The sequence below is a fragment of the Rhamphochromis sp. 'chilingali' genome (assembly GCF_963969265.1).
Source record: "Rhamphochromis sp. 'chilingali' genome assembly, chromosome: 6".
NCBI classification, from domain to species: Eukaryota; Metazoa; Chordata; class Actinopteri; order Cichliformes; family Cichlidae; genus Rhamphochromis; species Rhamphochromis sp. 'chilingali'.
Window position 1 is genome coordinate 26,803,556 of NC_137933.1, and position 23,354 is coordinate 26,826,909.

Below are 23,354 nucleotides of genomic sequence, written 5' to 3' on the forward strand. Positions count from 1 at the left end.
AACATACAGAGCAAATCAGACACAGACAGAGGAGGTAGGAGGAAAGTAAAATAAGAAAGACAGAGGATGAAAAAATCTTGAAGAGAGATACAGGGGAGAGTGAGAAGTAGTTACAGAGAAAAAAGCAAAGGAAAGGAGTAGAAGGGAGATGAGTGAGGGGGATGAAAGGGAGAAAAAAGGAGACGGAGGGAGTGTAAGTGGAGATGTATTATTTAAAGAGGTCTCACCCTGTCTAATGAGTTTGGTCTAAAAGCCCCAGGAGCTGCCCAAAGATAGAGAGACAGACAGAGAGACAGAGCAACTTCCCTAACTATGCGGTGAGAAAATTCAATGTGCAATCAGAGCTGAGGGAGCAAAGGCGAAAGACTGCAGAGTGGGATTTAGTCAAATCGTTCTGCTTTGACTATATGAATTGTTTATAATGTAGGTAATGACAATCTCAGGAGATCTAACCATTTATTGGGATCACTGAAAGGGCAGGAACTAAACTGACTTGCATTTAGGAAACTCTCATCCAGAGAGCAGGCCTGATATTACTGAAATAGTGTTAACAATAGGGCTGCCACAAACGATTATTTTGATAGTCGACTAGTCACCGATTATTTTTGCGATTAGTCGACTAATCAGATCATGCATCCATTGGATGTAAAACGTACAGCTTATTGCACCAGCATGCATCTGCTCTTATATAACTGTCATTAGCTTACAGCTTTAAGTGTTTAAGGTATGTGCTAACTAAAAATAAAGACAAGATGATAGTTTATTGAATTTAAATGAAATTTGCAGATTGTTTCGGTGAAGTTTAATAAACTCGGCCATCTACTCCTTGCTATCTAAAATATAACAGGACACTGGAGTATATTCTCGAGCATCTCACACTTCTGATAATCAGTTGTCTGCTTGACGTTTATTCAGCTGTGTAAAAACTATAACTTTAATTTCAGCCAAACCGATTTACTCAGGAACAAATAAAATACTGAAAAAAGCCAAACAATAACATTTTTAAGTTATCTAAGTGACTTATATATATCATGTTTAACCTGAGTAGCAAAAGACGGCGGTGGGTTTGAAAACGATTTGCCGGGAGTCCGGTGTTCTCACCGGTTCTAGTGTGCCTTCATCCCCAGCTAGCTATCGAGCTGGTGGGTAACAGGTGTCTCCGAAAACGTCGGAGCGCTTTTGAAAATATGTGGTGTCTTGATAAACTGAGCAGATATTTGAGGTTTACACAGTTACATTCTCACCTGAAAATATGTTAAACGTTTATTTTGTGACCCAGAAAGAATAATAAGAGTAATATTAAAACTAAATAGCTTCGGGGTTTAACGGCAGCTGGCATCCTTGTACATGCAGTGCTGCCATCTTCTGTTTCAGTCCATTATTACACTGTTAAATCCTACTACTTATTCCTGCGTCTGTTGGGATCTTACAAAGCTTCAAACGACGCATCGACTATTAAATTAGTCGTCGACGATTTTGATAGTCAACGTAATCGTGACTAGTCGACTAATCGTGGCAGCCCTAGTTAACAATAATAAAGTTAAAAGGTAAAAGTAAAAGAAAACATATACACATGTATATGTGTATATATGTAAATACATGTGTATATGTTGCACACTTTGTGTGTGTGCTTGTGTGTGTGTGTGTGTGTATAAGTAACTTAGTTACCAGATAGACTATTTTATTTTTTATTTTATTGATTAAATTATGGTCTTACTGTATAGTAAAACATTATCCTGTGTAACAATACCTGGGCAAAAGGTTGGGGTTGGTCTGCTAAATCTGCTAAGTGGCATTATTACCTTGAAATAAAGTCGATGAAGGAGAGGATGAAATAAAATGACTTGATAACCTCTTATTCTTGCTCTTTTTTTGGGGTTTTTTTGCTTTTCTCAAATACCTACTATGAGTGCAATTATCCCATTCTTATTCTCTCACACCCCTGAATGCCTGTGACTGTCTCCCAGACATTATTAAACAGAGCTTTCACAGGAGACTTTTCAAAGTAGGAATATGTGCTTTATGTCTATGTGCCCATAACCATTTTTAATTCTTATCTCCTTGCTCTGTGGCTTATCTGAATTTTTTACCCACATGGCATTAGTCAGATATGCCTCTCTCACATACACAAACCCATATACACCATGAATGGCACTCTGGCAGGTGTCGTTTCATTGCTTCTCTGAGCTGTCAATCACACAGACAGCTCAGTCCCCAATCCCTGACTGCTTTGATAACGCACACACACACACACACACACACACACACACACACACACACACACACACACACACACACACACACACACACACGTAAAGAAAACAACTACACTTAAATCCAGATCTGGGAATGGGAAGTGGGGGATTGGGGTTTTTTGAATGTGGTTGGTCCTGTAAATAAATAATGAAGCAATATAATCAGCTGCCAGTGTCCCTTGTCCCAAGGACAGACTTTCATTCCACCGTCTTTAACAAGGTTTCAGACTGCAAGCCTTATTCTGTTCTGTTCACAAACTAGTTCCCTTCCCCCTAAGCTCAGAAGATCTTCAGAGTACAATAAGTCCTAAAATCACAAGCTGCAATACAATCCAAGACAGTGGTGTTAAAGTCCAGTCCTCCACAGAACAAAAGTTTCTCTGGAGAGGCAGTTAAAATATGTTAGCTAGTTGGCACTGAATAAAAAGCATGATTCAAACATTACAAAACAATGGAGTGAGTTGCCAAATATATATGGTGGAGTTGTCCAAATAAAGTCTATGATTTTGAAAGACTGGACCTATCATTCTTCAGGAAGGAAGCTCGATGGCTAAAGCGAGATATACAACCTACAGTGTTGCTACTAGATAGTGTATAACAATGACCAAGATTCATATGAAATTTAGATAATACAGAGAAAATCTTCATAAAGTTCATGTTATTTAAATAAACAGGGGAAAAATAGAGAGAGAGAGTGGAAAAGCAAGGTCCCAATTTGGAATCAAACAGAGAACACAGTGTGCAGTTTCACCTCTGAGTTACCAGATTTCTAATAAATATTCACTGTAACAATAATATTATGGTACAGCAATACGCACAAGGTTGTATTTCCTGATGCGTCACTCCTACCTTTACATGATGGCAGTGCCTTGTTCCACACTGGCTTTCCATCTGGACCCATGACACAGGTGATGGTATCTTCACCTGCTATTGTGTAGCCATGGTGACAGCTGTAGGAGACCTGAGATCCCAATTTATAGTCGTACCCTGTCCGACTGGCATTCATAACATTACCGGGATCAAAACAGGCTTCCCTTGGTTTTTCTGTTGAGAGGGAAAGTGTCTGTATGAGTAGAGTAGCCTAATAGTTTTTATTACAAAATAAAAATTGTATTTACTTTCTTAGATTTTTTTTGCAAACTTATAACAGTACAACAACCTGCGGTACAGAAAAGGCAGTGTAACAATGAGAATTATGATACTGTTAGGAAATACATTAATCAATTTTCTATTAGAATGTAAATAAAGTTTCAGAGCTGTACATTTCTACAATATGCATAAATCTTTATAGTCCAGCATTTCGAATTACAATATGTCCTCCCATATAAAAGGGCAAATAACCCCCAACAAAACAAAACAAAAAGAGCAAACAAGAAGAAGAATGAGATGGCGATAAAGTAGTAAAAGACAAATAGTGGTCAAACAGTGTCTTGGATCTTTATGACTTGGAGCTGGACCAGCTTGTTTGCGTTTCTGTGATCAGCCAATAAGAATGAGATATTATGCCTGAGAAAGGAAATGGGCAGGATGACAGAGAAGGGTGGAGGGCAAGATAGAAGTGAAACAGAGAGATCATTAAGGCTGGATTTTAATTAGAAAGATGGCAGATGAAAGGTAGTGAATAATGACAAAAGTACAGAAGTGTAAGGTAGTGTGATGAGACCAACAACAGAATAGGTGATGGTCTTTTTAAAAACTAGACATAAATAGGATAAAGGAATCAAGAAGAAAAGGGGATTCATAAAATTTGCCAGAGCAGATCTAGTCTCTACTCAGCTGAACAACTAAGTACTGTATTGACTATAAGCGTTAAATCACCCCTAGTCAAGCCAAACCAGGATAAGTCACAATCACTTGAAGTAAACAACTCATCGGCTGGCAAGGAGCACCGTGTTCGGCTGATAAACAAAAACAAAAAATAAAACAAACCACAAAAACTTCTCCTGTATGAAGGGATTAATAAGAATAGGCAGATTAAATTTGATCCAGTCTGCACACTAAACAATCCTGCATCGACTTTTTAATCATTACACCCAATGCAAGCACATTATCGTTTTTACATTCACCGTTTTGCATTTCAATGTGCAGAAACAGTCATAAAATACCTTTTATTTGCTAGAAACCTACATTGATTTGCCTTGTTCTTTTCAACCTCATTAGGCCTATACTGAGATGCTATTTTGAAAGTGAATGTTATTGATACGAGTTGTATTTACTATTTCTACTATTACACTCAAAACTATGCTCCTGCTGCTTGCACACTACTGTTACTAACACTATCCTGTATACCACTAATATGTATCACTTTTACTAAAATCAGTACTTCTACCATCACCACAACATTTCTTTTATTGCTGATAATTACGTAATAATTCAGTAATGGGATAGTTTCAAACAGTTGTAATCACTAAAGAATTAATCATAAGCTGTTTAAATCTATTTAATGTTGCCAAATGTAAAGTACACCTGGACATGTCAAGCCAAAAGTTTTTTGGTTTAATTACCTCTATATTCGATGGCGAATCCAGACATGCCCAGCGAGGCATCCGATCTGAATGCAAGGAAGAGACTGTTATCACTGCTCTCTATCCGCTCTGGGGCCTGGTTGCCTTGGAGACTTGCTAGTAGAGGCCCATTAGAGTCTTCACCCTCATAGATGTGCAGGAAGTCGTAACTTGGCTCCATGTTAAAACTGGGTATAAAAAAAAAAAAAAAAAAAAATCTTAGACCTAAAAAATACTTATTGGTAAGTTTGTTGGTAGTTTTCAAAGTGTCCAAACAATTAACACAGAACTGTACGTTCAGTTAGGTATGTGTGCCATTTAATTGCTGACAGTTTGAGCTATCTCCATTGTAATCGTCAACTCATCTCCTTGCTTTCTTTTTGAGATGTTTGATGTTTTATGGATATTTGTCACTCTGTTAAAACGAAGACAGAAATATTTGACCGAAAACGTAAATAACTTAAGACATTCAGAAAAATAGGCAACTGTTGCAACAGCAGTCTTATCATTAGGTTAGTCATCCTGTTGTCACACTTTGAAAGAGGACAACATGTACTGTAACATTTATGGTCGAAGCACGCGTATGTAGAGTTGGATGTCTCGAGACCGGTCTCGAAACCACTTTTAGGTGATCTTGGTCTTGTCTTGGTGCGTCTGTCCTCTCAGTAAGCGAGTGAGACAGTAGACAGCGGTGAGGAGGGCTGTGCGAGTGCATCGCAAAAACACATAAATATGCCTGTGACCCGTAAACGATGCAGCATCTGGCTGCAGTTTAAAGACTTTTTTGTCTCAGTCTCAGTCTTGGTCTTGTCTCGACTTTGTCTTGACTCGGTCTGCTTTGGTCTTGGTCTTGTCTTGGTCTCGATACCCTCTAGTCTTGGTATTGTCTTGGTCTTGGTTTAGGCGGTCTTGACTACAAGTCTACGTGTGTGTGTGTGTATAGTAGCTCGTTCTCTCACAGATGGATAGACTGTGAATCAGTTGGTTGGAAGTGTGTGTCTGTGTAAGAGTTTGTGTGTCCAGTCATAGCAAGGAAACATGAAGAGAAAGAGATGGAGAGAGACTGTTTGACATTAAGGGCAGCGATACTGCAAAAGTAGCAGAAAAGTACTTTTCTGTTTGACTTTTCAGCACTATAATGAGCTATAGAAAGATCTTTAGATTTTTAAGTCTCACAAAACATATATAAACTTTTGTTTTGTGAGACTTAAAAATTTGACTTGGTGAGGAAAAAGAAAAGAAAATCACGGATAAACTATTTGACATACAGTGGCTTGCAAAAGGATTTGGCCCCCTTGAACCTTTCCACATTTTGTCACATTACAGCCACAAAAATGAATCTTATTGGAATTCCACGTGAAAGACCGATACAAAGTGGTGTACACGTGAGAAGTGGAATGAAAATCATACATGATTCCAAACATTTTTTACAAATAAATAACTGCAAAGTGGGGTGTGCGTAATTATTCAGTCCCCTTTGGTCTGAGTGCAGTCAGTTGCCCATAGACATTGCCTGATGAGTGCCAATGACTAAATAGAGTGCACCTGTGTGTAATCTAATGTCAGTACAAATACAGCTGCTCTGTGATGGACTCAGAGGTTGTCTAAGAGAATATTAGGAGCAACAACACCATGAAGTCCAAAGAACACACCAGACAAGTCAGGGATAAAGTTATTGAGAAATTTAAAGCAGGCTTAGGCTACAAAAAGATTTCCCAAGCCTTGAACATCTCACGGAGCACTGTTCAAGCGATCATTCAGAAATGGAAGGAGTATGGCACAACTGTAAACCTACCAAGACAAGGCCGTCCACTTAAACTCACAGGCCGAACAAGGAGAGCGCTGATCAGAAATGCAGCCAAGAGGCCCATGGTGACTCTGGACGAGCTGCAGAGATCTACAGCTCAGGTGGGGGAATCTGTCCATAGGACAACTATTAGTCGTGCACTGCACAAAGTTGGCCTTTATGGAAGAGTGGCAAGAAGAAAGCCATTGTTAACAGAAAACCATAAGAAGTCCCGTTTGCAGTTTGCCACAAGCCATGTGGGGGACACAGCAAACATGTGGAAGAAGGTGCTCTGGTCAGATGAGACCAACATGGAACTTTTTGGCCAAAATGCAAAACGCTATGTGTGGCGGAAAACTAACACTGCACATCACTCTGAACACACCATCCCCACTGTCAAATATGGTGGTGGCAGCATCATGCTCTGGGGGTGCTTCTCTTCAGCAGGGACAGGGAAGCTGGTCAGAGTTGATGGTAAGATGGATGGAGCCTAATACAGGACAATCTTGGAAGAAAACCTCTTGGAGTCTGCAAAAGACTTGAGACTGGGGCGGAGGTTCACCTTCCAGCAGGACAACGACCCTAAACATAAAGCCAGGGCAACAATGGGATGGTTTAAAACAAAACATATCCATGTGTTAGAATGGCCCAGTCAAAGTCCAGATCTAAATCCAATCCAGAATCTGTGGCAAGATCTGAAAACTGCTGTTCACAAACGCTGTCCATCTAATCTGACTGAACTGGAGCTTTTGCAAAGAAGAATGGGCAAAGATTTCAGTCTCTAGATGTGCAAAGCTGGTAGAGACAAACCCTAAAAGACTGGCAGCTGTAATTGCAGCAAAAGGTGGTTCTACAAAGTATTGACTCAGGGGGCTGAATAATTACGCACACCCCACTTTTCAGTTATTTATTTGTAAAAAATGTTTGGAATCATGTATGATTTTCGTTCCACTTCTCACGTGTACACCACTTTGTATTGGTCTTTCACGTGGAATTCCAATAAAATTGATTCATGTTTGTGGCTGTAATGTGACAAAATGTGGGAAAGTTCAAGGGGGCCGAATACTTTTGCAAGCCACTGTATTTCCCCTACTTTTTGAAGGCTAAAACAGGCGTCAAGTTTCCCACTGCAAAATTAGTTATTGAAAATACACATTAATAATGTGGTATGCAAAAATTACCAAAGTTAAAATGAGTGCAATGAATGTTTCAGTTTAAGGCCTGTTTTGTGTCTGGTATAAAATGAGATTAACTACACCCAGACCCCATTTGCACTGACGGAGCTTTAAATGGTCTTTACTAATACCTTTTGCATTAGTAATACACGTGGGTGTAAATGCTAAAGAAACTAAGTGTGATAAAACTAAAACTCGCTGAAAAGAAATGGCACAACATTATTACCCTACAAACCACAACAGTAAAACTAGAGTATATTAAGATCTGGATGAAAAATCAGGGAAAATGACATAAAATTGAGAGAGTAGACTGTTATGAAATGAATTACACATTTTAAAATATATTGTAATGACATGGAAATGAAATGAATACAGATGTGTTTTGTTTTAAAATGACTCCAAATAGCCTGTAAATTTAAAACATACATAAAATATAATTTTAGGTTATTTTACAAATGAAATAAGATTTCAGGCTGATACCTTTTAAAACAGCTACAAAAGAAAGTTCACTTGGATGTGGACGCTCAGATAATGACATCTCAAAACTAGGTTTGTCTTGACTGGAGAAACACATTGTGATTAAATTCAAAGGCTGATCGGGAAGTCATTACTAACTGGGTCATTTTGTAGTCTATTCAAGCTAAGCTTAGAAATAACAGTTAAATTTAAACAAATCATGAAAAATATGATACACAACATTCAGAAAACAACCAATATCAATACAACTTAATTAGAAGTAAAATAAAACTGCCTCACTGTTACAACAGAAGGGAATTATCTCTCAAGCTTAAAAACATGAAGCAAAAATTGGGTCATTTTTTCTCCTTTGGCAATCTGGAGAAAGTCCGCTTTGCTTTTATCTCTTTTGCTACATTTGAAGCTCAAGTCTTCACTTTTGCTTTAGTCATAAGCCGCTAACCACTGTGACTTGTAAAATATTTACCACCGAGGCACAAGCAGAACTCGAAATGTAAATAAACACTGCCCTATTACCAAAAAACAAAACATTAAATGGTTGGAAATTCCTTTTATTCACACAGCAATTTCAAGGCAAGAATAGTATCTGTAATCTCACTGCATCAAGTTTAGTGTGTTTGTCTGAAAAAGATCATTCTAATTTCTTTTTGCATGCAGTCACAGTACTTTTCAATATAGATATAATACAAATAGATATATTTGTATAGTGATGTATTCAATGTTGCACTGATATATACATTAGATCATTAGATACTGTTAATTTAGAATACCTTGTTCCTATGTGTAGGACATTATCAAAATGGTCACAGTGATGAAACATAAAAGACTAAAAAGATTTAGGGTCAGATTTATTAACAATCCCAGCTATGTGAAATTTGTGACTGAAAAGCATGCACGCAGGTAGGAATTATAGAAATGGCTAAGGTTCGACACGTGCAATTTATTGCAAATTGCACTGTATTTCACACGCAATAAAAGCATGTGTTATTATGATCGATAGTTGGCGCTAAAAGCCTCAATTTATTCGGGATGCCGGGGGAAAATGTCAGAATGAACATGTAATTGGAAGCGTTGGATGCAAAAAGCTATGAATGTGGTGCCAAAATGTTGCATCTGTCTTGACATCTGTCTCTTTGCACAGTCTTCGCCCTGACATGTTAACAGTTCTTGTTTTTTGGCTTTGTTAGCTAAACTGAACTGAACTCAGCGTGACACACTGGAGTGAGGGAAGAGGAGAATCCCAATTCAAAAGGCCTACAAATACGTATTGGAAGCCAAATTAGCTTTTATAGTGAATGATGGGCAGTGTTTCAGCCTTTTAGTCCCATTTCTCCACAAAGATTCGTCAAAGATAAAAAAGTATCTGTAATTTTTTCCTTTCAGCAGAGAAACAAGCAGAGCAGCTTTTTTGGACTTCTACCTTGTTGTTATCAGGTCTCTTAAACACCACATTCAAACATCTGTCAAAATGAAGCAATCACTGGGATTTAGATTCAGACATATCTAATGACTGAATCTTACAATATCCAATTACGGGCTATGTGCACATTTATGCAAATGGAACATTAACAATTGCTTCATTGATATATGTATGGGTCAGAATTTGGCAGTAAATAACTGCATTCTTCTGAAAATCATACATGTCAAAAGTTACAGATTTCAGTTTTAGCTTTATTTTGTGGATTAGCTTGTAATAGATTAGACAAAGTTATCAGCGGAGTTAACAATAATATGTAACAGAAGACTATATCAAAAACATACTGATTCTCCACCAGCTGCCTCTTTTTAATTTGATGCCATTCTGCTTCCAGAAGGAAACATGTGCACAGTCCTAAACTTTAACTATTTTAGTTAACATATTATTCATCCCTTCATTGGGGATGCTCTTGGTAGAATGTAGATTAGTCAAAAACGATCTGTACACATCTTTGTACACTGTTTTGAAAACGCATTAGATGACAATGGAAAAAAAGGCTAGATATCTAAACTGTTATGGACTAGGTAATATGTTAGAAGTGAATAGATGCTGCATCATTTTGTGGAAATGGAAATGATCGACCATCAAAGTGCTTAATTCAAAGACACCCCAAAATCTGAGTGAAAAAATGACCCGGCAAGCTAGTCCATTTTGCAGAGATTTCATTGCAGTAACTCAAAATGGTACTCAGTAGTTTGTATGGGCCGCACTTGCGCTTGTATGCATGCCTAACACCAGGTCATGCTCCTAATGGGTCGACACATAGTATCCATGGGCTCTCCTGCCAGATCTGGACCAGGGCATCACTGAGTTTCTGGAAAACATGAGGTCCAGTAGAAAATGTGGGGCCCTCAGCCATCCTCATGATGTCTTTTCAGATTGTTTGGTCATAGAAATTCACACCAGTGGCCTGCTGGAGGTTATTTTGTAATTCTCTGATAGTGCTTATACTGTTTGTAGTTGCACAAAGGAACAGATACCGGTCCTACCGATGGGTTAAGGACCCAACCCCATTCAGCTCTCATAGTGTAACTGCCTGTCTTCTGGAATTTCCTCCATGCTCTTGAGACTGTGCTTGGAGACAGCAAATCTTCCAGCAATGGCATGTACTGATGTGTTATCCTGGAGGAGTTGAACTACCTGTGCAACTTCTGTAGGGTCCAGTTATCGCCTCATGTTATCAGTAGTGACACTGGCCCTAGCCAGATGCAAACATTGTGGAAAAACTCTCATAGAAGATGAGGAGAGAAAAATAAAATAATTCCTGTTTTGGGGGCTGTCCAATATCCTGAGGTTTAACTGACTTTTTGCTATACTCTGATTAAAAAGTGATCCCTAAATTTGAGCAGTGTATATATATTAGTTCCGAATTTCCACTCCCATTAGTGGATTTTTACCATTTTTTTTTTATCTGTTAATTTGGTCCATTTGGTAAATCTGGGCCTTAGGCTGTTAAAAGGTTATGATTTCTAAAGAGATAATCTTACTACAAAAACAATGAATTTTACTGCAGAATGACTTTTTTTGACTCTGCGATGGCCACGGTTACAGGGAGTCGACACTAAAACTTCTATAAACATTCATTAAAATCTTTAAAATTAAAATGTTTAATGTTTTCTCACACAGTTGGACAAACACTTTAAACATTTATATCATCAGTGAAATCATCGGCCTGTCCTGATGTGTTATTACAGTTGCAGTCCCTGATCTTTCCTGTTGTAACATCCTAATATAATCTGTTAATAATTTTTCTAGCAAAAAAAGCTTAAATACTTACCAGAATGTGCCAATAAGACATGTCTTAGTGACTGTGAGAAATATCAGCATTTTCAGGCACAATAAATAGACACGATTCAAGATGGCTTTTGTTTCATGCAGAACACACATACATTACATATTATTGTGACACTTATAAAACCTTAATTAACACGAAGTTATCAGAAACTGTCAAAGTTGCTTTGTTTTCTATGTCAACACCTCTTAAACATTTCCCTTTAAGAAAATAGAGCAGGAACCACCCCTTTATCATTAGGGAAAACACATAAAATAATGTGTATATGCTTAATCTGCCTTAAAGTGGCAAAAACATAAATTTTCATCTACTGAGTCAGCTGCAATTGTTAGCTTAAGGTTCATAAACATACATGCTTGGGAAAAGGGAAGGTAAAAGGTTAGTCTTTCATTAATAGATACAATTAATAGGTAATCTACCTTTTGAAGATGAGGGCAATGACAAAGTCTGGGTTGACTCGGATTCTCCAGTCGCACTCTTTCCCAGGCGGGTAGGGCTGGGGGTAGTTGGGAGACAGAATTACCCCAGAAGGACCACTGACGTTACCGCCACATGTTGCTGAAGATGAGAGAGAACAGTGAGGGGGAAAAAGGGAGAAACATTATTGCATAGCATTGGGCTTGGGGTTATTTGGACTCAGAATAACCCCTGATTGACCTGTCATATAAAACCCACAGAAAGGCAGAGACAAAATGAGTTAGTTGGTAATGGCAAGTATAGCAGAAATTGGTGAGGACAGTGGGAAAAACCCCTAGTGGACAATATAACCTCCAAAGGTGGTTGCAGACAGCAGAAGAGAAAGAAAGAGAGAGAGAGAGAGACTGCGAGATTTAGTTGCAGAGTGTAGGGCTGGGGGTAGTTAAGAGAGAAAATTACCCCTAGCGATCTTTTATCCCACAAGAAGCCAGAGAGCAGGAAAAAGATATTGGCAAGAGAGACAGAAAGATGCATTCAAGCAGCAATTTGGTGATGTGAAGGAAGAGTTAGCAACACAGAGATGTGTCTTGGGGCTGGCAGGTGGGTGTGAATGGATTATCAACAGTGAAATAGAAGTAAACAAAGGCATTAACACTTGCAAATCACTCACAAGCAGAAGCACACTAACACACTAAGTCCATTGTGCATAGTCGTGTATAGTATGTTTCATCTTGGGAGCTTTTGAACACAGAGGACTCGCTACCTGAAGTGAAAGTGCAGGACAGGGAAGCACCCTCTAAGTAAAGCGAAAATGGAGCGAGATATGAGCCCAACATTTTATCTACATTCATGCAAACCTGAGGTCACTAGCAAAGAGTCAAAGGCAATATCAGGGACAAAGAATAATGTGTTTCACACACATGGTTACAAGGCAATCTCTGGTCTGTGTAACTCTGCTGGAGGACTTCTATACACTGGTGGCTGATAAGAAAAGCAAAAGGCAACAGAAAAGGAGACCGTAGCATCTAACAGTAAGCCAGCTGTCTGTGGTGTCTTGGTGCAAGCTGGGTGGCTGACGACACGAGCAACCTGCTACTTCAGGAGTTTTCAGTGACTTGTGAAATCTGTCCGTTCTGATCCTTGAATAATTGAAAATAATGTAGCTCAGGACCTTGAATGGTAATCTCTTTTCATTTCCACATCCATCTACTCTAACGTGACACACAATGTCACATGTGAGACAAAACTGAACTGGATGACCTCCCTCTCCCCAGCCACCTCCTCCAGTTTATCCGGGGGAACACCAAGGCGTTCCCAGGCCAGCCGAGAGATATAATCTCTAATCTAATCTAATCTAATAATATAATTCATCATATTCTGTTTTTTTAGTGTGCTATATGATATATATAAGCCCCCAAACAAAGTGTAATGTATCACGTGAATTAACTGAAGGTCCAGCTTGGCAGTAAGAGATCCACAAAGAGCTGTACACCTACCTACACATGTTGGAGGGTCAGGGTGCCAGTAGAATCTGTTATCCATTCGCACACATGTGATAGTATCTTTGCCCTGAAGCTGATACCCTGGGTCACACTGGAATGTCATACTGTCACCAGGTTCCTTACTGTCCCCGTATCGAGAACCATTGACAGGAATGCCGGGGTCGTTGCAGGTCGTGGCTGTTGTGGCTGGAGAGTGCAGAAAACAAAGGCAGACAAATATTGATGTACTAGGAGCACAGAGAACAAAAGGAGACAGATGCACTCAAACGTAACATTACTGCCAGTGTCGTACTGTCAGCAGCAGAAGCAAAAACAATACACACACGCATAGCAGAGTGAGTCCAAATGGAGCTTATTATTATGTTATCATGCTGACAGTGACTAATATAATTACTCTACTTATCAGAAGTAGTGATATCGGGAGACACATGTGGTCACACTGACCCCAACAAGTTAGGTAATTTTTGGCTCTGCCTTCGAGCTAAGCAGCGTGCTAAGTGGGGATAACTAGATTTAGATGAACTTACATTGCCCGTTACTGCACAATCAGCCCTAAGGTGCTCCAAATACTTTAAGCATTACATATCTACAAATAACATTTCTATTTATTTACTTTTAAGATAGAACAGATAAATACGATTTAAGACTTAAAAAACAAAAACCTATCTATAACGACTTTAATTTTCAGAGTTCATCTTAGTTTGGTGTTAAAATGGCACAAGCATACTTGAGCACACAATTCACTTTATGGGCTTTAAAAATTGACATTTTTTCTTTTTCCTATTTTATTTTAGCTGAAACTGAAAATGCTTTATAAGAGTAACTGAACAGACGAGATTGAACAATGTAATTTTATATGTACAATTTTACATTAAAAATGTTATATATAACATTTCATAGGTATGGTCAACAGAAACAGAGCCAAATATAAAGGACCCTGACTCCGACATTTCATTTGGTAAAATAGCTTGGTTGCCTGTTGGTTAAGTACAACATAGTGCTTTGATCAGATTAATAATTGTCTAAAGAGTAAGAAAAAAATGATCTATGTTAAAAAAAATACAGCATAAATTGGATATTAAATATTGTCCCTTTCTGTTTTCTGAAATTCCAGCACTGTTTAGAGAAGGGATATCTATCCACCCTTTGGGACTGGACCCCTTAGGGGCTTAACATATAAATCTAAGGTGTTAAGTCAAGAAGTAAGGAGGAAAAAAACTTGGCCTTAAATAAATGCAAACGGTGGAGAATACCACCTCCTAAATCAATGTGGAGGTAAAAATATAAGGTCATTACCATAGTAATGGAATAATAGGGCTATAATTATGATGTTACCAAGGGCAAATATTTATTGTTTTCCACATGGAAAGAACGGGACGATGTGTAAGGATGGCGAGAAAGAAAAAGCGAGAAATATGTAGACATAAATTTGTATTACTTTAAATATTTGTAGAAAACCTGACAGTTATGCGTGTTGGACTTTTGTGTTTATACAAACCTGCATAAAGAACAGGTGTGTACGAATGGTCTCGTGAACAATCAGTTGACATTCTCGCCTAGTTGTTATGGTACTTTCTAAATCCTTCTTTCTCGGTGTGCCTCTGATCGGTTTTGGTGCCATAGTGGATCAAAAAGATTTAAATCTAAAAGGAGGATGCACAGACATTTTGGGGTCTACTGACTCAAATACCAAAGGGCATCTCTGCATCAAAATGGCACAACAACCATGCAGGTTGCCCTGGGACAAACGGCAGCAACAGCTTAGGTTCAGTGAGCTCATCTTAAAAAAAAAGGGGAAAAAACCCCCAAACACAAACAAAACAAAAACAGAAAAATCAATTCATTAACATTATCTACAAAATAATTAACAGAAAACACAAGACTACAGTTTCCCAAATAAATCTTTCATGCTCTAAAAATGAAATGAGACACAGTCTCTGGTGGGCTACTTCAGTACTTACTGAACATGGCTCCCAAGGTGAGATATTAAATGTCTCATTTGATTCTATGACTAAAGCTTTTTCAGAAATCCTGTTAAATTCCACATTAATGCCAGCTTAATTTTCTTATAGCCAAAATAGGGTTTATATGATTACCACAAAACTATATGGATGAGTGGTGAGTTTTAACGAAATTAATAGGTAATTTTGTAATTGGCTTTCCTTCATAAAGGGATCTGAGGGGTAAAGTAGGGCAGACCACCCGAATTACAGATTTAGTAGAATCGTGTTACATTTCTGAGCAGTTTCTCGTAACTCAAATGTTCTTCTTCTACCTCATGTTTAATGATATCAGTATAAAGAGAAAGCTACTTACTGGAGAACTGTATTGAGAATCCTTGCTTGCTGATGAAATAATCAGAATCAAACTGCAGCGTAAGTATGTTGAAAGTCGAGTGGATGTCTTCAGGTAACGCTGGCCCTGACCATTCTTTCAACAGGATCCCACCATCTGATGGTCCCGATGGGCCATCCCAAACTCTCAGAATATCGTGGCCAACCTCGGTGTCAAAGACAATAAAGTGCAGGCTGAGGAAACACAAAAATACAAGATTGTTTACTTTCACATCAACAGACTTATTTATTTATAAAAAAGCCAGTTTCTATTCTTCAATCCTTTTGTGAAGCATTACCATTAATGTAGAACAGGAAATACCCCAGATAACTGCAAGTCATTGCGACATTACTCACGTGCACTTAAATTACCTGATAGTTTTTCCTGTATCAGCCTCTATAGTCCAGGTACAGTGGAGGTTGTTGTCGTATGGAGCAGGATATCCTGGAGACAGAATCCGTCCAGACACCGCACCAGTTATGTGACCTCCACACTCAGCTACAAGGACAGGAAGCAAGAAGATGAGAGTGGAAAAAAGTGCATATTTGATGCCTTAATTTATGCAGCTTAAAGTGTCAGCAGCTGAAACACATCCATCCATTCACTAATGCATATTAACCAAGATATTTTAAAACACCATAGCAGACATTACTATGCATAATAAAAGAAAGCATAAAGGAACATTGGAGCAAGTACTGCATTTTATGATAACTTGTATAAAAAAAAAAAAAATTTGAATCCACATTTTTGCACAGATTTGACCTATTAGTGGCCATGTGATCCCAAACTTTTGATCAGCTGTAAAACAGCCTGTTTCAGTTTAAATTGCATGCTCAAAAAATGTTTTGTCTCACTCCCATTTCTTTTTGTTGTATGTTGAAGCTCTACTTGGGACCTTGTTAAGATCTAACCACGCAAAATATGATTTTTTGCCATTTTCCAAGTGGTCTTAAACGTTTGATCGGGACTGTATTTGACTGGGTCTTCTTATCCTCGGGTTGGTTTGGAGAAGTAGGGTTTCCACCAGTTTTAGATCTGGCCCGACATTTTGGCCCACTGAAGACGATTTCTCTCTATAAAACCAGATCCTACATTAAACATTTTATGGTTGTCTTTGTATTAATGTTTCAATTTATCTCTATAAGATGTAGCTTCTGTTCTTCGCTGTAAATTGCACTGAGGTGTGAAGGTCAAGTTAAATGAGATTCAGTTAAGAACTGCTTGAATCGTTAAATCAACCTTGAATTATCCAAGCTTTTGGTATAGCGTTTCAAGGCTGGCAAATAACTTTGATGACTCTTTTCTGTTAAGGAGTTCAAGAAAAAAGTTTACAGCACAAGTGAGTTTTTTGTTAATTTTATATTGTTTTTTGTGGACAGAGAGGTTAAAAATAGTGAATATGGACAAATCAGGGGGCAAAGCTGGTAAGAGATTTAAACTCATCATGGTAGCACATAGCGCAAGAAGATGACTGCTGTTTAGGTATGTCTGTGTGTGTGTATGTACATCTGTGCATGTCTGTGTGTTTGTTTGTGTGAGTTAAACGTGCATCATTAACACAGCCCTACAATCTACAAAACCATGGCAACCTACTGTTGTTGCATTACCCTGGGCAGAAAGCACACAAATCAGAATTTCCATGTGAAGACAAACACAAAGGGTACTCCAAGAGACAATCACACACAAGGCCAGGAACATACTTGAAAACATTTCTACAGTTACGCAAGCACATCCAGACATGTGAACACACCCGCCATCCACAGTACAACAACATAGTTGTTTCTGTCCCTGGTGAATGAAAGCAGGAAAAGAAAGGCAACTATTCTGTTGTGTTTTTATCACTCTTGCTGGCAGATAGGACTTACAACACAACTTGAAAAGTAAGCCTTGGCCAATTTTCAGAGAAGAAGTTTTAAAGATCAGGCCAACAGGTGTGGAGAATTTTGATGAGATATTTTCACACCGTTGCAAATTTAATTGCTGTTCTGGCTTTGACATATACTGATGAATGTACAGGCAGAGGGAAGGTAGTTAAAGTTTTTCCACTTTAAAAGAAAGATAAAGAGTATAGTTTTGCTTTACTTTACCTCTGCCTTTGACATTAATTATTGTCATGTAAATTTTGATGAGACTGTGTTGCCTCAGTGTAGACAGAGGACTGCAGGAGACTCAAATGTAAACATTTACTGCATTTACTTGGTACAGTATCAAGGGGAACCAGGGGAAGCACACATCCTTACAGGTCATACTATCACCACAACTCTGAGCTTGTCATCACACTGGGAGAATGTTTATACTTTAGACAAATATTCTGTTCATCCCTTTATTCAGATAAAGTACTTTGCAATATTTTGCCTGCAGCTCAGCTTTGTGACCTTAACATGGCAGCATACACAAATAAACAATATTTATATATGCCAGGGAAGGACTTCAAGGCCAATAGAATCCTGCATGCTGCTCTGGGCTTGACCCTTTGGGACCTTTCCAATAGAAAAGCAGAAATCTTATCTCAGTAACATAATTTGCAACGAAAAGACTATTTCTGTTGTTGAAAGTAAAATTATGTAGGACACAGAAAAAAGTAATGTGCCAAGCTATGGTGAGGCGTAACTCATAATAAATGGACACTGTACAAGAAAATACAAAAGATCTTTTTTTTGAAAAAAGATATAATTATCAAAACAGTTTTTTCCAATAACAATATGTATTGCTGTAATGAAACTGTTCCATGTAAAGATAATGTGTGAGTGAGTGCTGTAGTAATGAAAGTTTATACACATGTGTGAACTTAAAAGTAAAAAAAATATGCAGGCATTTATTTAAATTTGATCTTTCATGTTTTTTACTTTTATAAAGTTGTATGTGAAGAGGTGGCTTGGTTATTGTGTTCATGTCTTGTGTTTTTATAAGTACATGCAAAATTGTAAATTTATATGTGTTGTATGAAAACCTGGATTTTACCAAAACTGAAATATTGTCGGAATAATTTTCCCCTCTCCTTGTCAGTTTGAACAAGGAGAGGGGAAAAATGGAAAAAAGATATTCTCAAAGTAGCAGACAACCACTCTTGGTATAGAAACAGCCTGAGGCAAACCTATCTCCTGATCTCCATGCTTATGCACATAGATATGGGAGTAAGCAAGACAGACAGTGGAGGAGACAGTCAGAGAGGCAGAAAGACAAACACTCCAACAGACAGACAAAGGATGAGCACGCAAAGGTAGCTACAGAGGTAGTTAGCCCAGGGCTCTGCCAGCAAGTATTCTCCCGGTTGCTGGCTTACCTGAAATAAGGCAGTGACAGAACAGCTGCAAAAATTTTACTGACTGCAGAGGCATTCAGGGTCACACACACACACTCTTCGCCATACACATCCATTCACACACATTGTTTTTAGTTGCCATTAGAAACCACAGCTGGGTATAACCCACATGACAGACTTCAGATGTACTGGCAGGTTACAAGACACATGGTTAAGCACTACAGTGGGGAATTCCAAATTAACATGTGCTCTGTGCCCACATCTACTCAGCAAGATGGAATACCTACAGGAACTGTGCTTTCATTTCCAAAATATGCAAAGCCACACAATATTTATGAACAAAATAGGAATTGTGGACTTTAAAAAATTGCAAATTTCCTTTAGGGGGTTCAAAGCTAGCTACAAACAATACACGTAAACAAACCTTCCATGCTTCACTGGAGGTTGCTGAATGAAAATAAGGAATCAGAATGACCAGCTGTACTTGTTGTAGTTAAAATATGAAACAGCTTTTACACACTTAAAAGCAAGAGAGGGAAACAAGTTAAAAAGCACCTGAATCTCTTGGCATACTTTTCTCAGAACTAATTAAGAGGTGCTAAATGTCAACTAAAGGTACAGCTATCCTCTGATAGTTTATCTGCCTGAAAACGTTAAGAAATGCCCAAATATATTTTAAATGGGCCAAATACAGTTTAAAAACTATTTTTACTATCTGAAAAAACACTGTGTGCAGTCATGTGGTGGTCAGTCATTGCAAAACTGATATACTGTAACTGCTGTAACTGTCTGTTTGTGACATTTACATTGGAAATGGATGATGATTCTTTTATTTTTAAATCTGTGGTCAGCATTCTCAACTACTCAAGTAGTGTTGTTGGAGTTGGAGAGAAGTGCAGGAGGGCTGTCCTTTTTTAAAAGTTTCATTTATCTTCATTTCTGTCTTTTCTTATTATTTATGATTCTCTGTTGCAGATTGAGTCAGAAGGGTTGAAGAAGTGATTCCTATTAAGAGGACAGTTTTAATCATGAATCATCAGTTTCATACGGGTGTGCAGTAAGTTTGTTTAACAACGAAAAACTTTTTTTGTTTTATATCTGAAATGATTGCTATCTAATTTGACTAAAATGAATTTTGAGCATGCAGACAAACAAACTTTGTCATTATACAACTTTAGAAAAACAGCATGCGGTCAAAATTAGGTTATATAGCAAGCAGTCTGTATAGTCGTGCATCGAAAAAAGAGTTATTGCAGCTCTTCTATGACATAATATCTCTGTTTGGTCGTATTTTACCATAATTTTATTCAAGAAGCAACAATTTCAGATGAATCAATATTGTTTCCTACATCACCTTCAGTCTCTTCTGATAGAATATTCTATTTGCTGTGCATGCTGAGAATAAAAGAGAAAGCTGAGGCTTCTGTCAAAGTCTCTGGCATAAAATGCTCTTCACACCTTCAGGGTACTAGGGAGTTGTCTGGCTTACATTATAAATTCATCACTTCAGAAATCACCCTTTATTTTTGCATCTTAACCACGCAATCCTTAAAACAGAGAGCACGATGCACTAAAATATCCTACCTGATGACAACCAGATGCCACAGTGCATGTAATCTCATGTGCACAGGCCGATGATCAGAAAGGCCAGTTTTTATGCAGAAATTGTATTAGAACCACTACATTTCCCACAGTGTTGAATCAGTCCCCCACACGCTCTTTTGAAAGTATTCATTTGTCTGTTGACTCAGTCACTTGTTCTCGCACACTGTCTTTTGAATCATCATGCTGCAACTCAGAAACAGACATGAGTAGCTTCTCCCTGCTATATCACTCACTGAATTGTATGAAAAAGAGAGTTGTCCAGAGGTTAATAATTCAGATCTTGTAGTTCTGAAATATTGATGCAGAAGGGAACCTACACATATGCTGGCATACTAACCGACACAGGAAGGAAGCGGCTTGTCCCAGACGCGTCTGTCACCACTGAGGCAGGTGAGTGTACTGCTCCCATGAAGACTGTATCCAGGGTTGCAGGAGTACAGGACAAAAGTGTTGGCATAATGACCGTCATCCTGGATCTTATAGCCATAACTAGGGACACCTGGTTCCTCACAGCGTACTAGGTCAAAACCTGGGTGGAGACAAACACACAGGGATAGTGATTAGGTCTTCCTGTCCATGCTGCAACACTACCTTTCACACAGGATGATTCTATTCTGGACAAAAGGACATAAGGTTATTGTATTCTTCTCCAGAATCTCACTACGTCCTACAGAATTTCAAGGTCTGAACACAATGTTAATACAGGTACAGGTCTATACAGGCCAGAACATCCAGACTGGCCAACAGCCTGTATCCACAGGCTGTGAGGCTCCTGAACTCTCTGCCCCCCTCTCACAGACAATAACCATATCCAACTTCTTAATAGCAATGAACTGGTCTGCATTGGTGCATCATATCTTTATTCTCTTCCCCCTCCTGCCCCCCCCCCTCTTTCTTAAATAGATAACTATCATATCTGATATCATATCTCACAGTACAATAATATTGAATGGGTTGCATTGTTGTATTTTGTCATGTTTCTCAGGTCTTTGTCTGAATTTCTACGAACATTATTGCTAAGGATTGTCTTATTGCATTGGAGTCACACTGGGTTAAATATGTACACTTGGGTTTTAAGGGGTATTTATTATTTTCTTCTTTTTTTTGGGTTGTATGGAAGCCCCAAACGCAATTTCATTGTTCTTGACAATGACAATAAATAAATAAATACTAAATACTAAATACTTGTGACATAAAATTATAAAATTATGCTTCTTTCTGTGACATTCAAAAAAAAGAAAAGTTGGGATTCTCACTTTCTGAAAATATAATGAGAGTTGTAATGGTAATGGAAAGCATTGTCAGTTAAATTTATGCAGTGAAAATGTGGAGGGAAAAAAAGCATTAAATGATAATTTTACATCCCACATACACACAGAAAAAACAGAGTTTCTAACTTTCTAAGATACACAAGAATAGAAAAACTTCCTGCCATTAAGGCAGATGGTTAAACAAAGACACAAGAATGCAACCAACATATGCTTTTTTCCCCCCTCAGGTCAGCTTATGATAGATATAGCATTCCCACTCAGATAGGGGTTGCTATAGGGACAATAAACAGTGAGCTGTAAAAAAGCTCTTTATTCAAGAAGATTCATCAGTTAGCAGCACAGATATTTAATTATCCAATAAAGTCTGCGATACTTAAATTTCTACATGGTAAATTTCAGCTTTTGTCAATGAAAGTTTAATGACATATTTGGCAGTGCGTTGCTAAATTGTTATGATGATCACTATGAGTCACTTGACTGTTGGGTGATGTTATTATATGTAAACCTGCTAAGTTTTTACTGCTTGCCAGATTCAGGGCATAAAATGAGAATCCACTCAATCTATACGTTTGACTTTTGTGTTTAGACCTGTCAATTCAGTGAAAACAGATTCACCTAATGGTAGCACTTTATCAGTAACAGTAATATTTTGATAACAATATAATAACCTGCAAGCAACAAAAATGGTAATAACTGTAATATGAATTGCTGTATACTGACTTATAGTTATCTATGGTTACCTAGTACTTTTTGTTTCCCTTCATAGGTAATAAGCCAGAACATTAAACATAATAGTTACATTGTTACATCCAAATAAATAATGCTATAGACATAAGTCAGGAATATTTAGTCCTGACTTGAGTTTAGTACCCTCAGTTTTTGTCTGAGTATCACCCAGCGTTTAAATTTGAATGTAATATTAGTCAGCTATAACCACTTTTGCTACAATGTAATTACTTGGCTAATAATGTGGTAATTAAGGGGTTATAACTTGCTATTTCTGTATTATTACGTTCTTTGTTTTGCCGCTATTACCACATTATTACTAAACTGTAATAGAAACTGCTAACAACCGGCTTTCTTAATGTCCTGAACAGATGTGCACATTATTTTATTTTCTGTATTGAAATAGCCTCTAATAATGTGCATTACTGAAACTGTTTAACTCAGACTCTGACTCTGCTTAACAAGCAATTGCTGCCTCCGTTGATCAGGAGCCATTGCTTCCTCCCTTTCTTTTGTTCAAACCTTATATCAATCTCTCTTATCTATCCATCCGCTCATCTATTGCAGCAGCGCTTTGAAGAAGGTGTCACCTTCTCTGGTTTAATGACTCACTGATTGATGGTTGTCTAATGGCCTAACTGACATACAGAGCATATATCTGGCGTCCATATAACATCTAGCTTCATTTGTTTGTCCCTTCGTCCAGCCGCTCTTCCACTCGAGATGTGTCACTTTCTCACCTTCTTTTAATGACTTGCAGATAAATGCTCC

At 38.0% G+C, this 23,354-nt stretch overlaps 1 protein-coding gene and 1 long non-coding RNA gene across 2 annotated transcripts in view; one reads left to right on the forward strand and one right to left on the reverse strand.

Moving 5' to 3' along the window:
* The window catches only part of LOC308398014 (CUB and sushi domain-containing protein 1-like), a gene marked incomplete at its 5' end in the record, with an annotated part of 495,403 nt that overhangs the window by 87,247 nt on the left and 384,802 nt on the right, over positions 1 to 23,354 (reverse strand). The window contains 7 exons of the mRNA XM_080884378.1: positions 3,105 to 3,299; positions 4,760 to 4,947; positions 11,886 to 12,024; positions 13,380 to 13,571; positions 15,702 to 15,913; positions 16,091 to 16,217; positions 20,924 to 21,115. Coding sequence (XP_080740504.1) covers positions 3,105 to 3,299; positions 4,760 to 4,947; positions 11,886 to 12,024; positions 13,380 to 13,571; positions 15,702 to 15,913; positions 16,091 to 16,217; positions 20,924 to 21,115 — 1,245 coding nt within the window. The remainder of the gene's footprint in view (positions 1 to 3,104; positions 3,300 to 4,759; positions 4,948 to 11,885; positions 12,025 to 13,379; positions 13,572 to 15,701; positions 15,914 to 16,090; positions 16,218 to 20,923; positions 21,116 to 23,354) is intronic.
* The window catches only part of LOC308398016, a 30,924-nt gene that overhangs the window by 6,273 nt on the left and 1,297 nt on the right, over positions 1 to 23,354 (forward strand). The window lies entirely within an intron of this gene.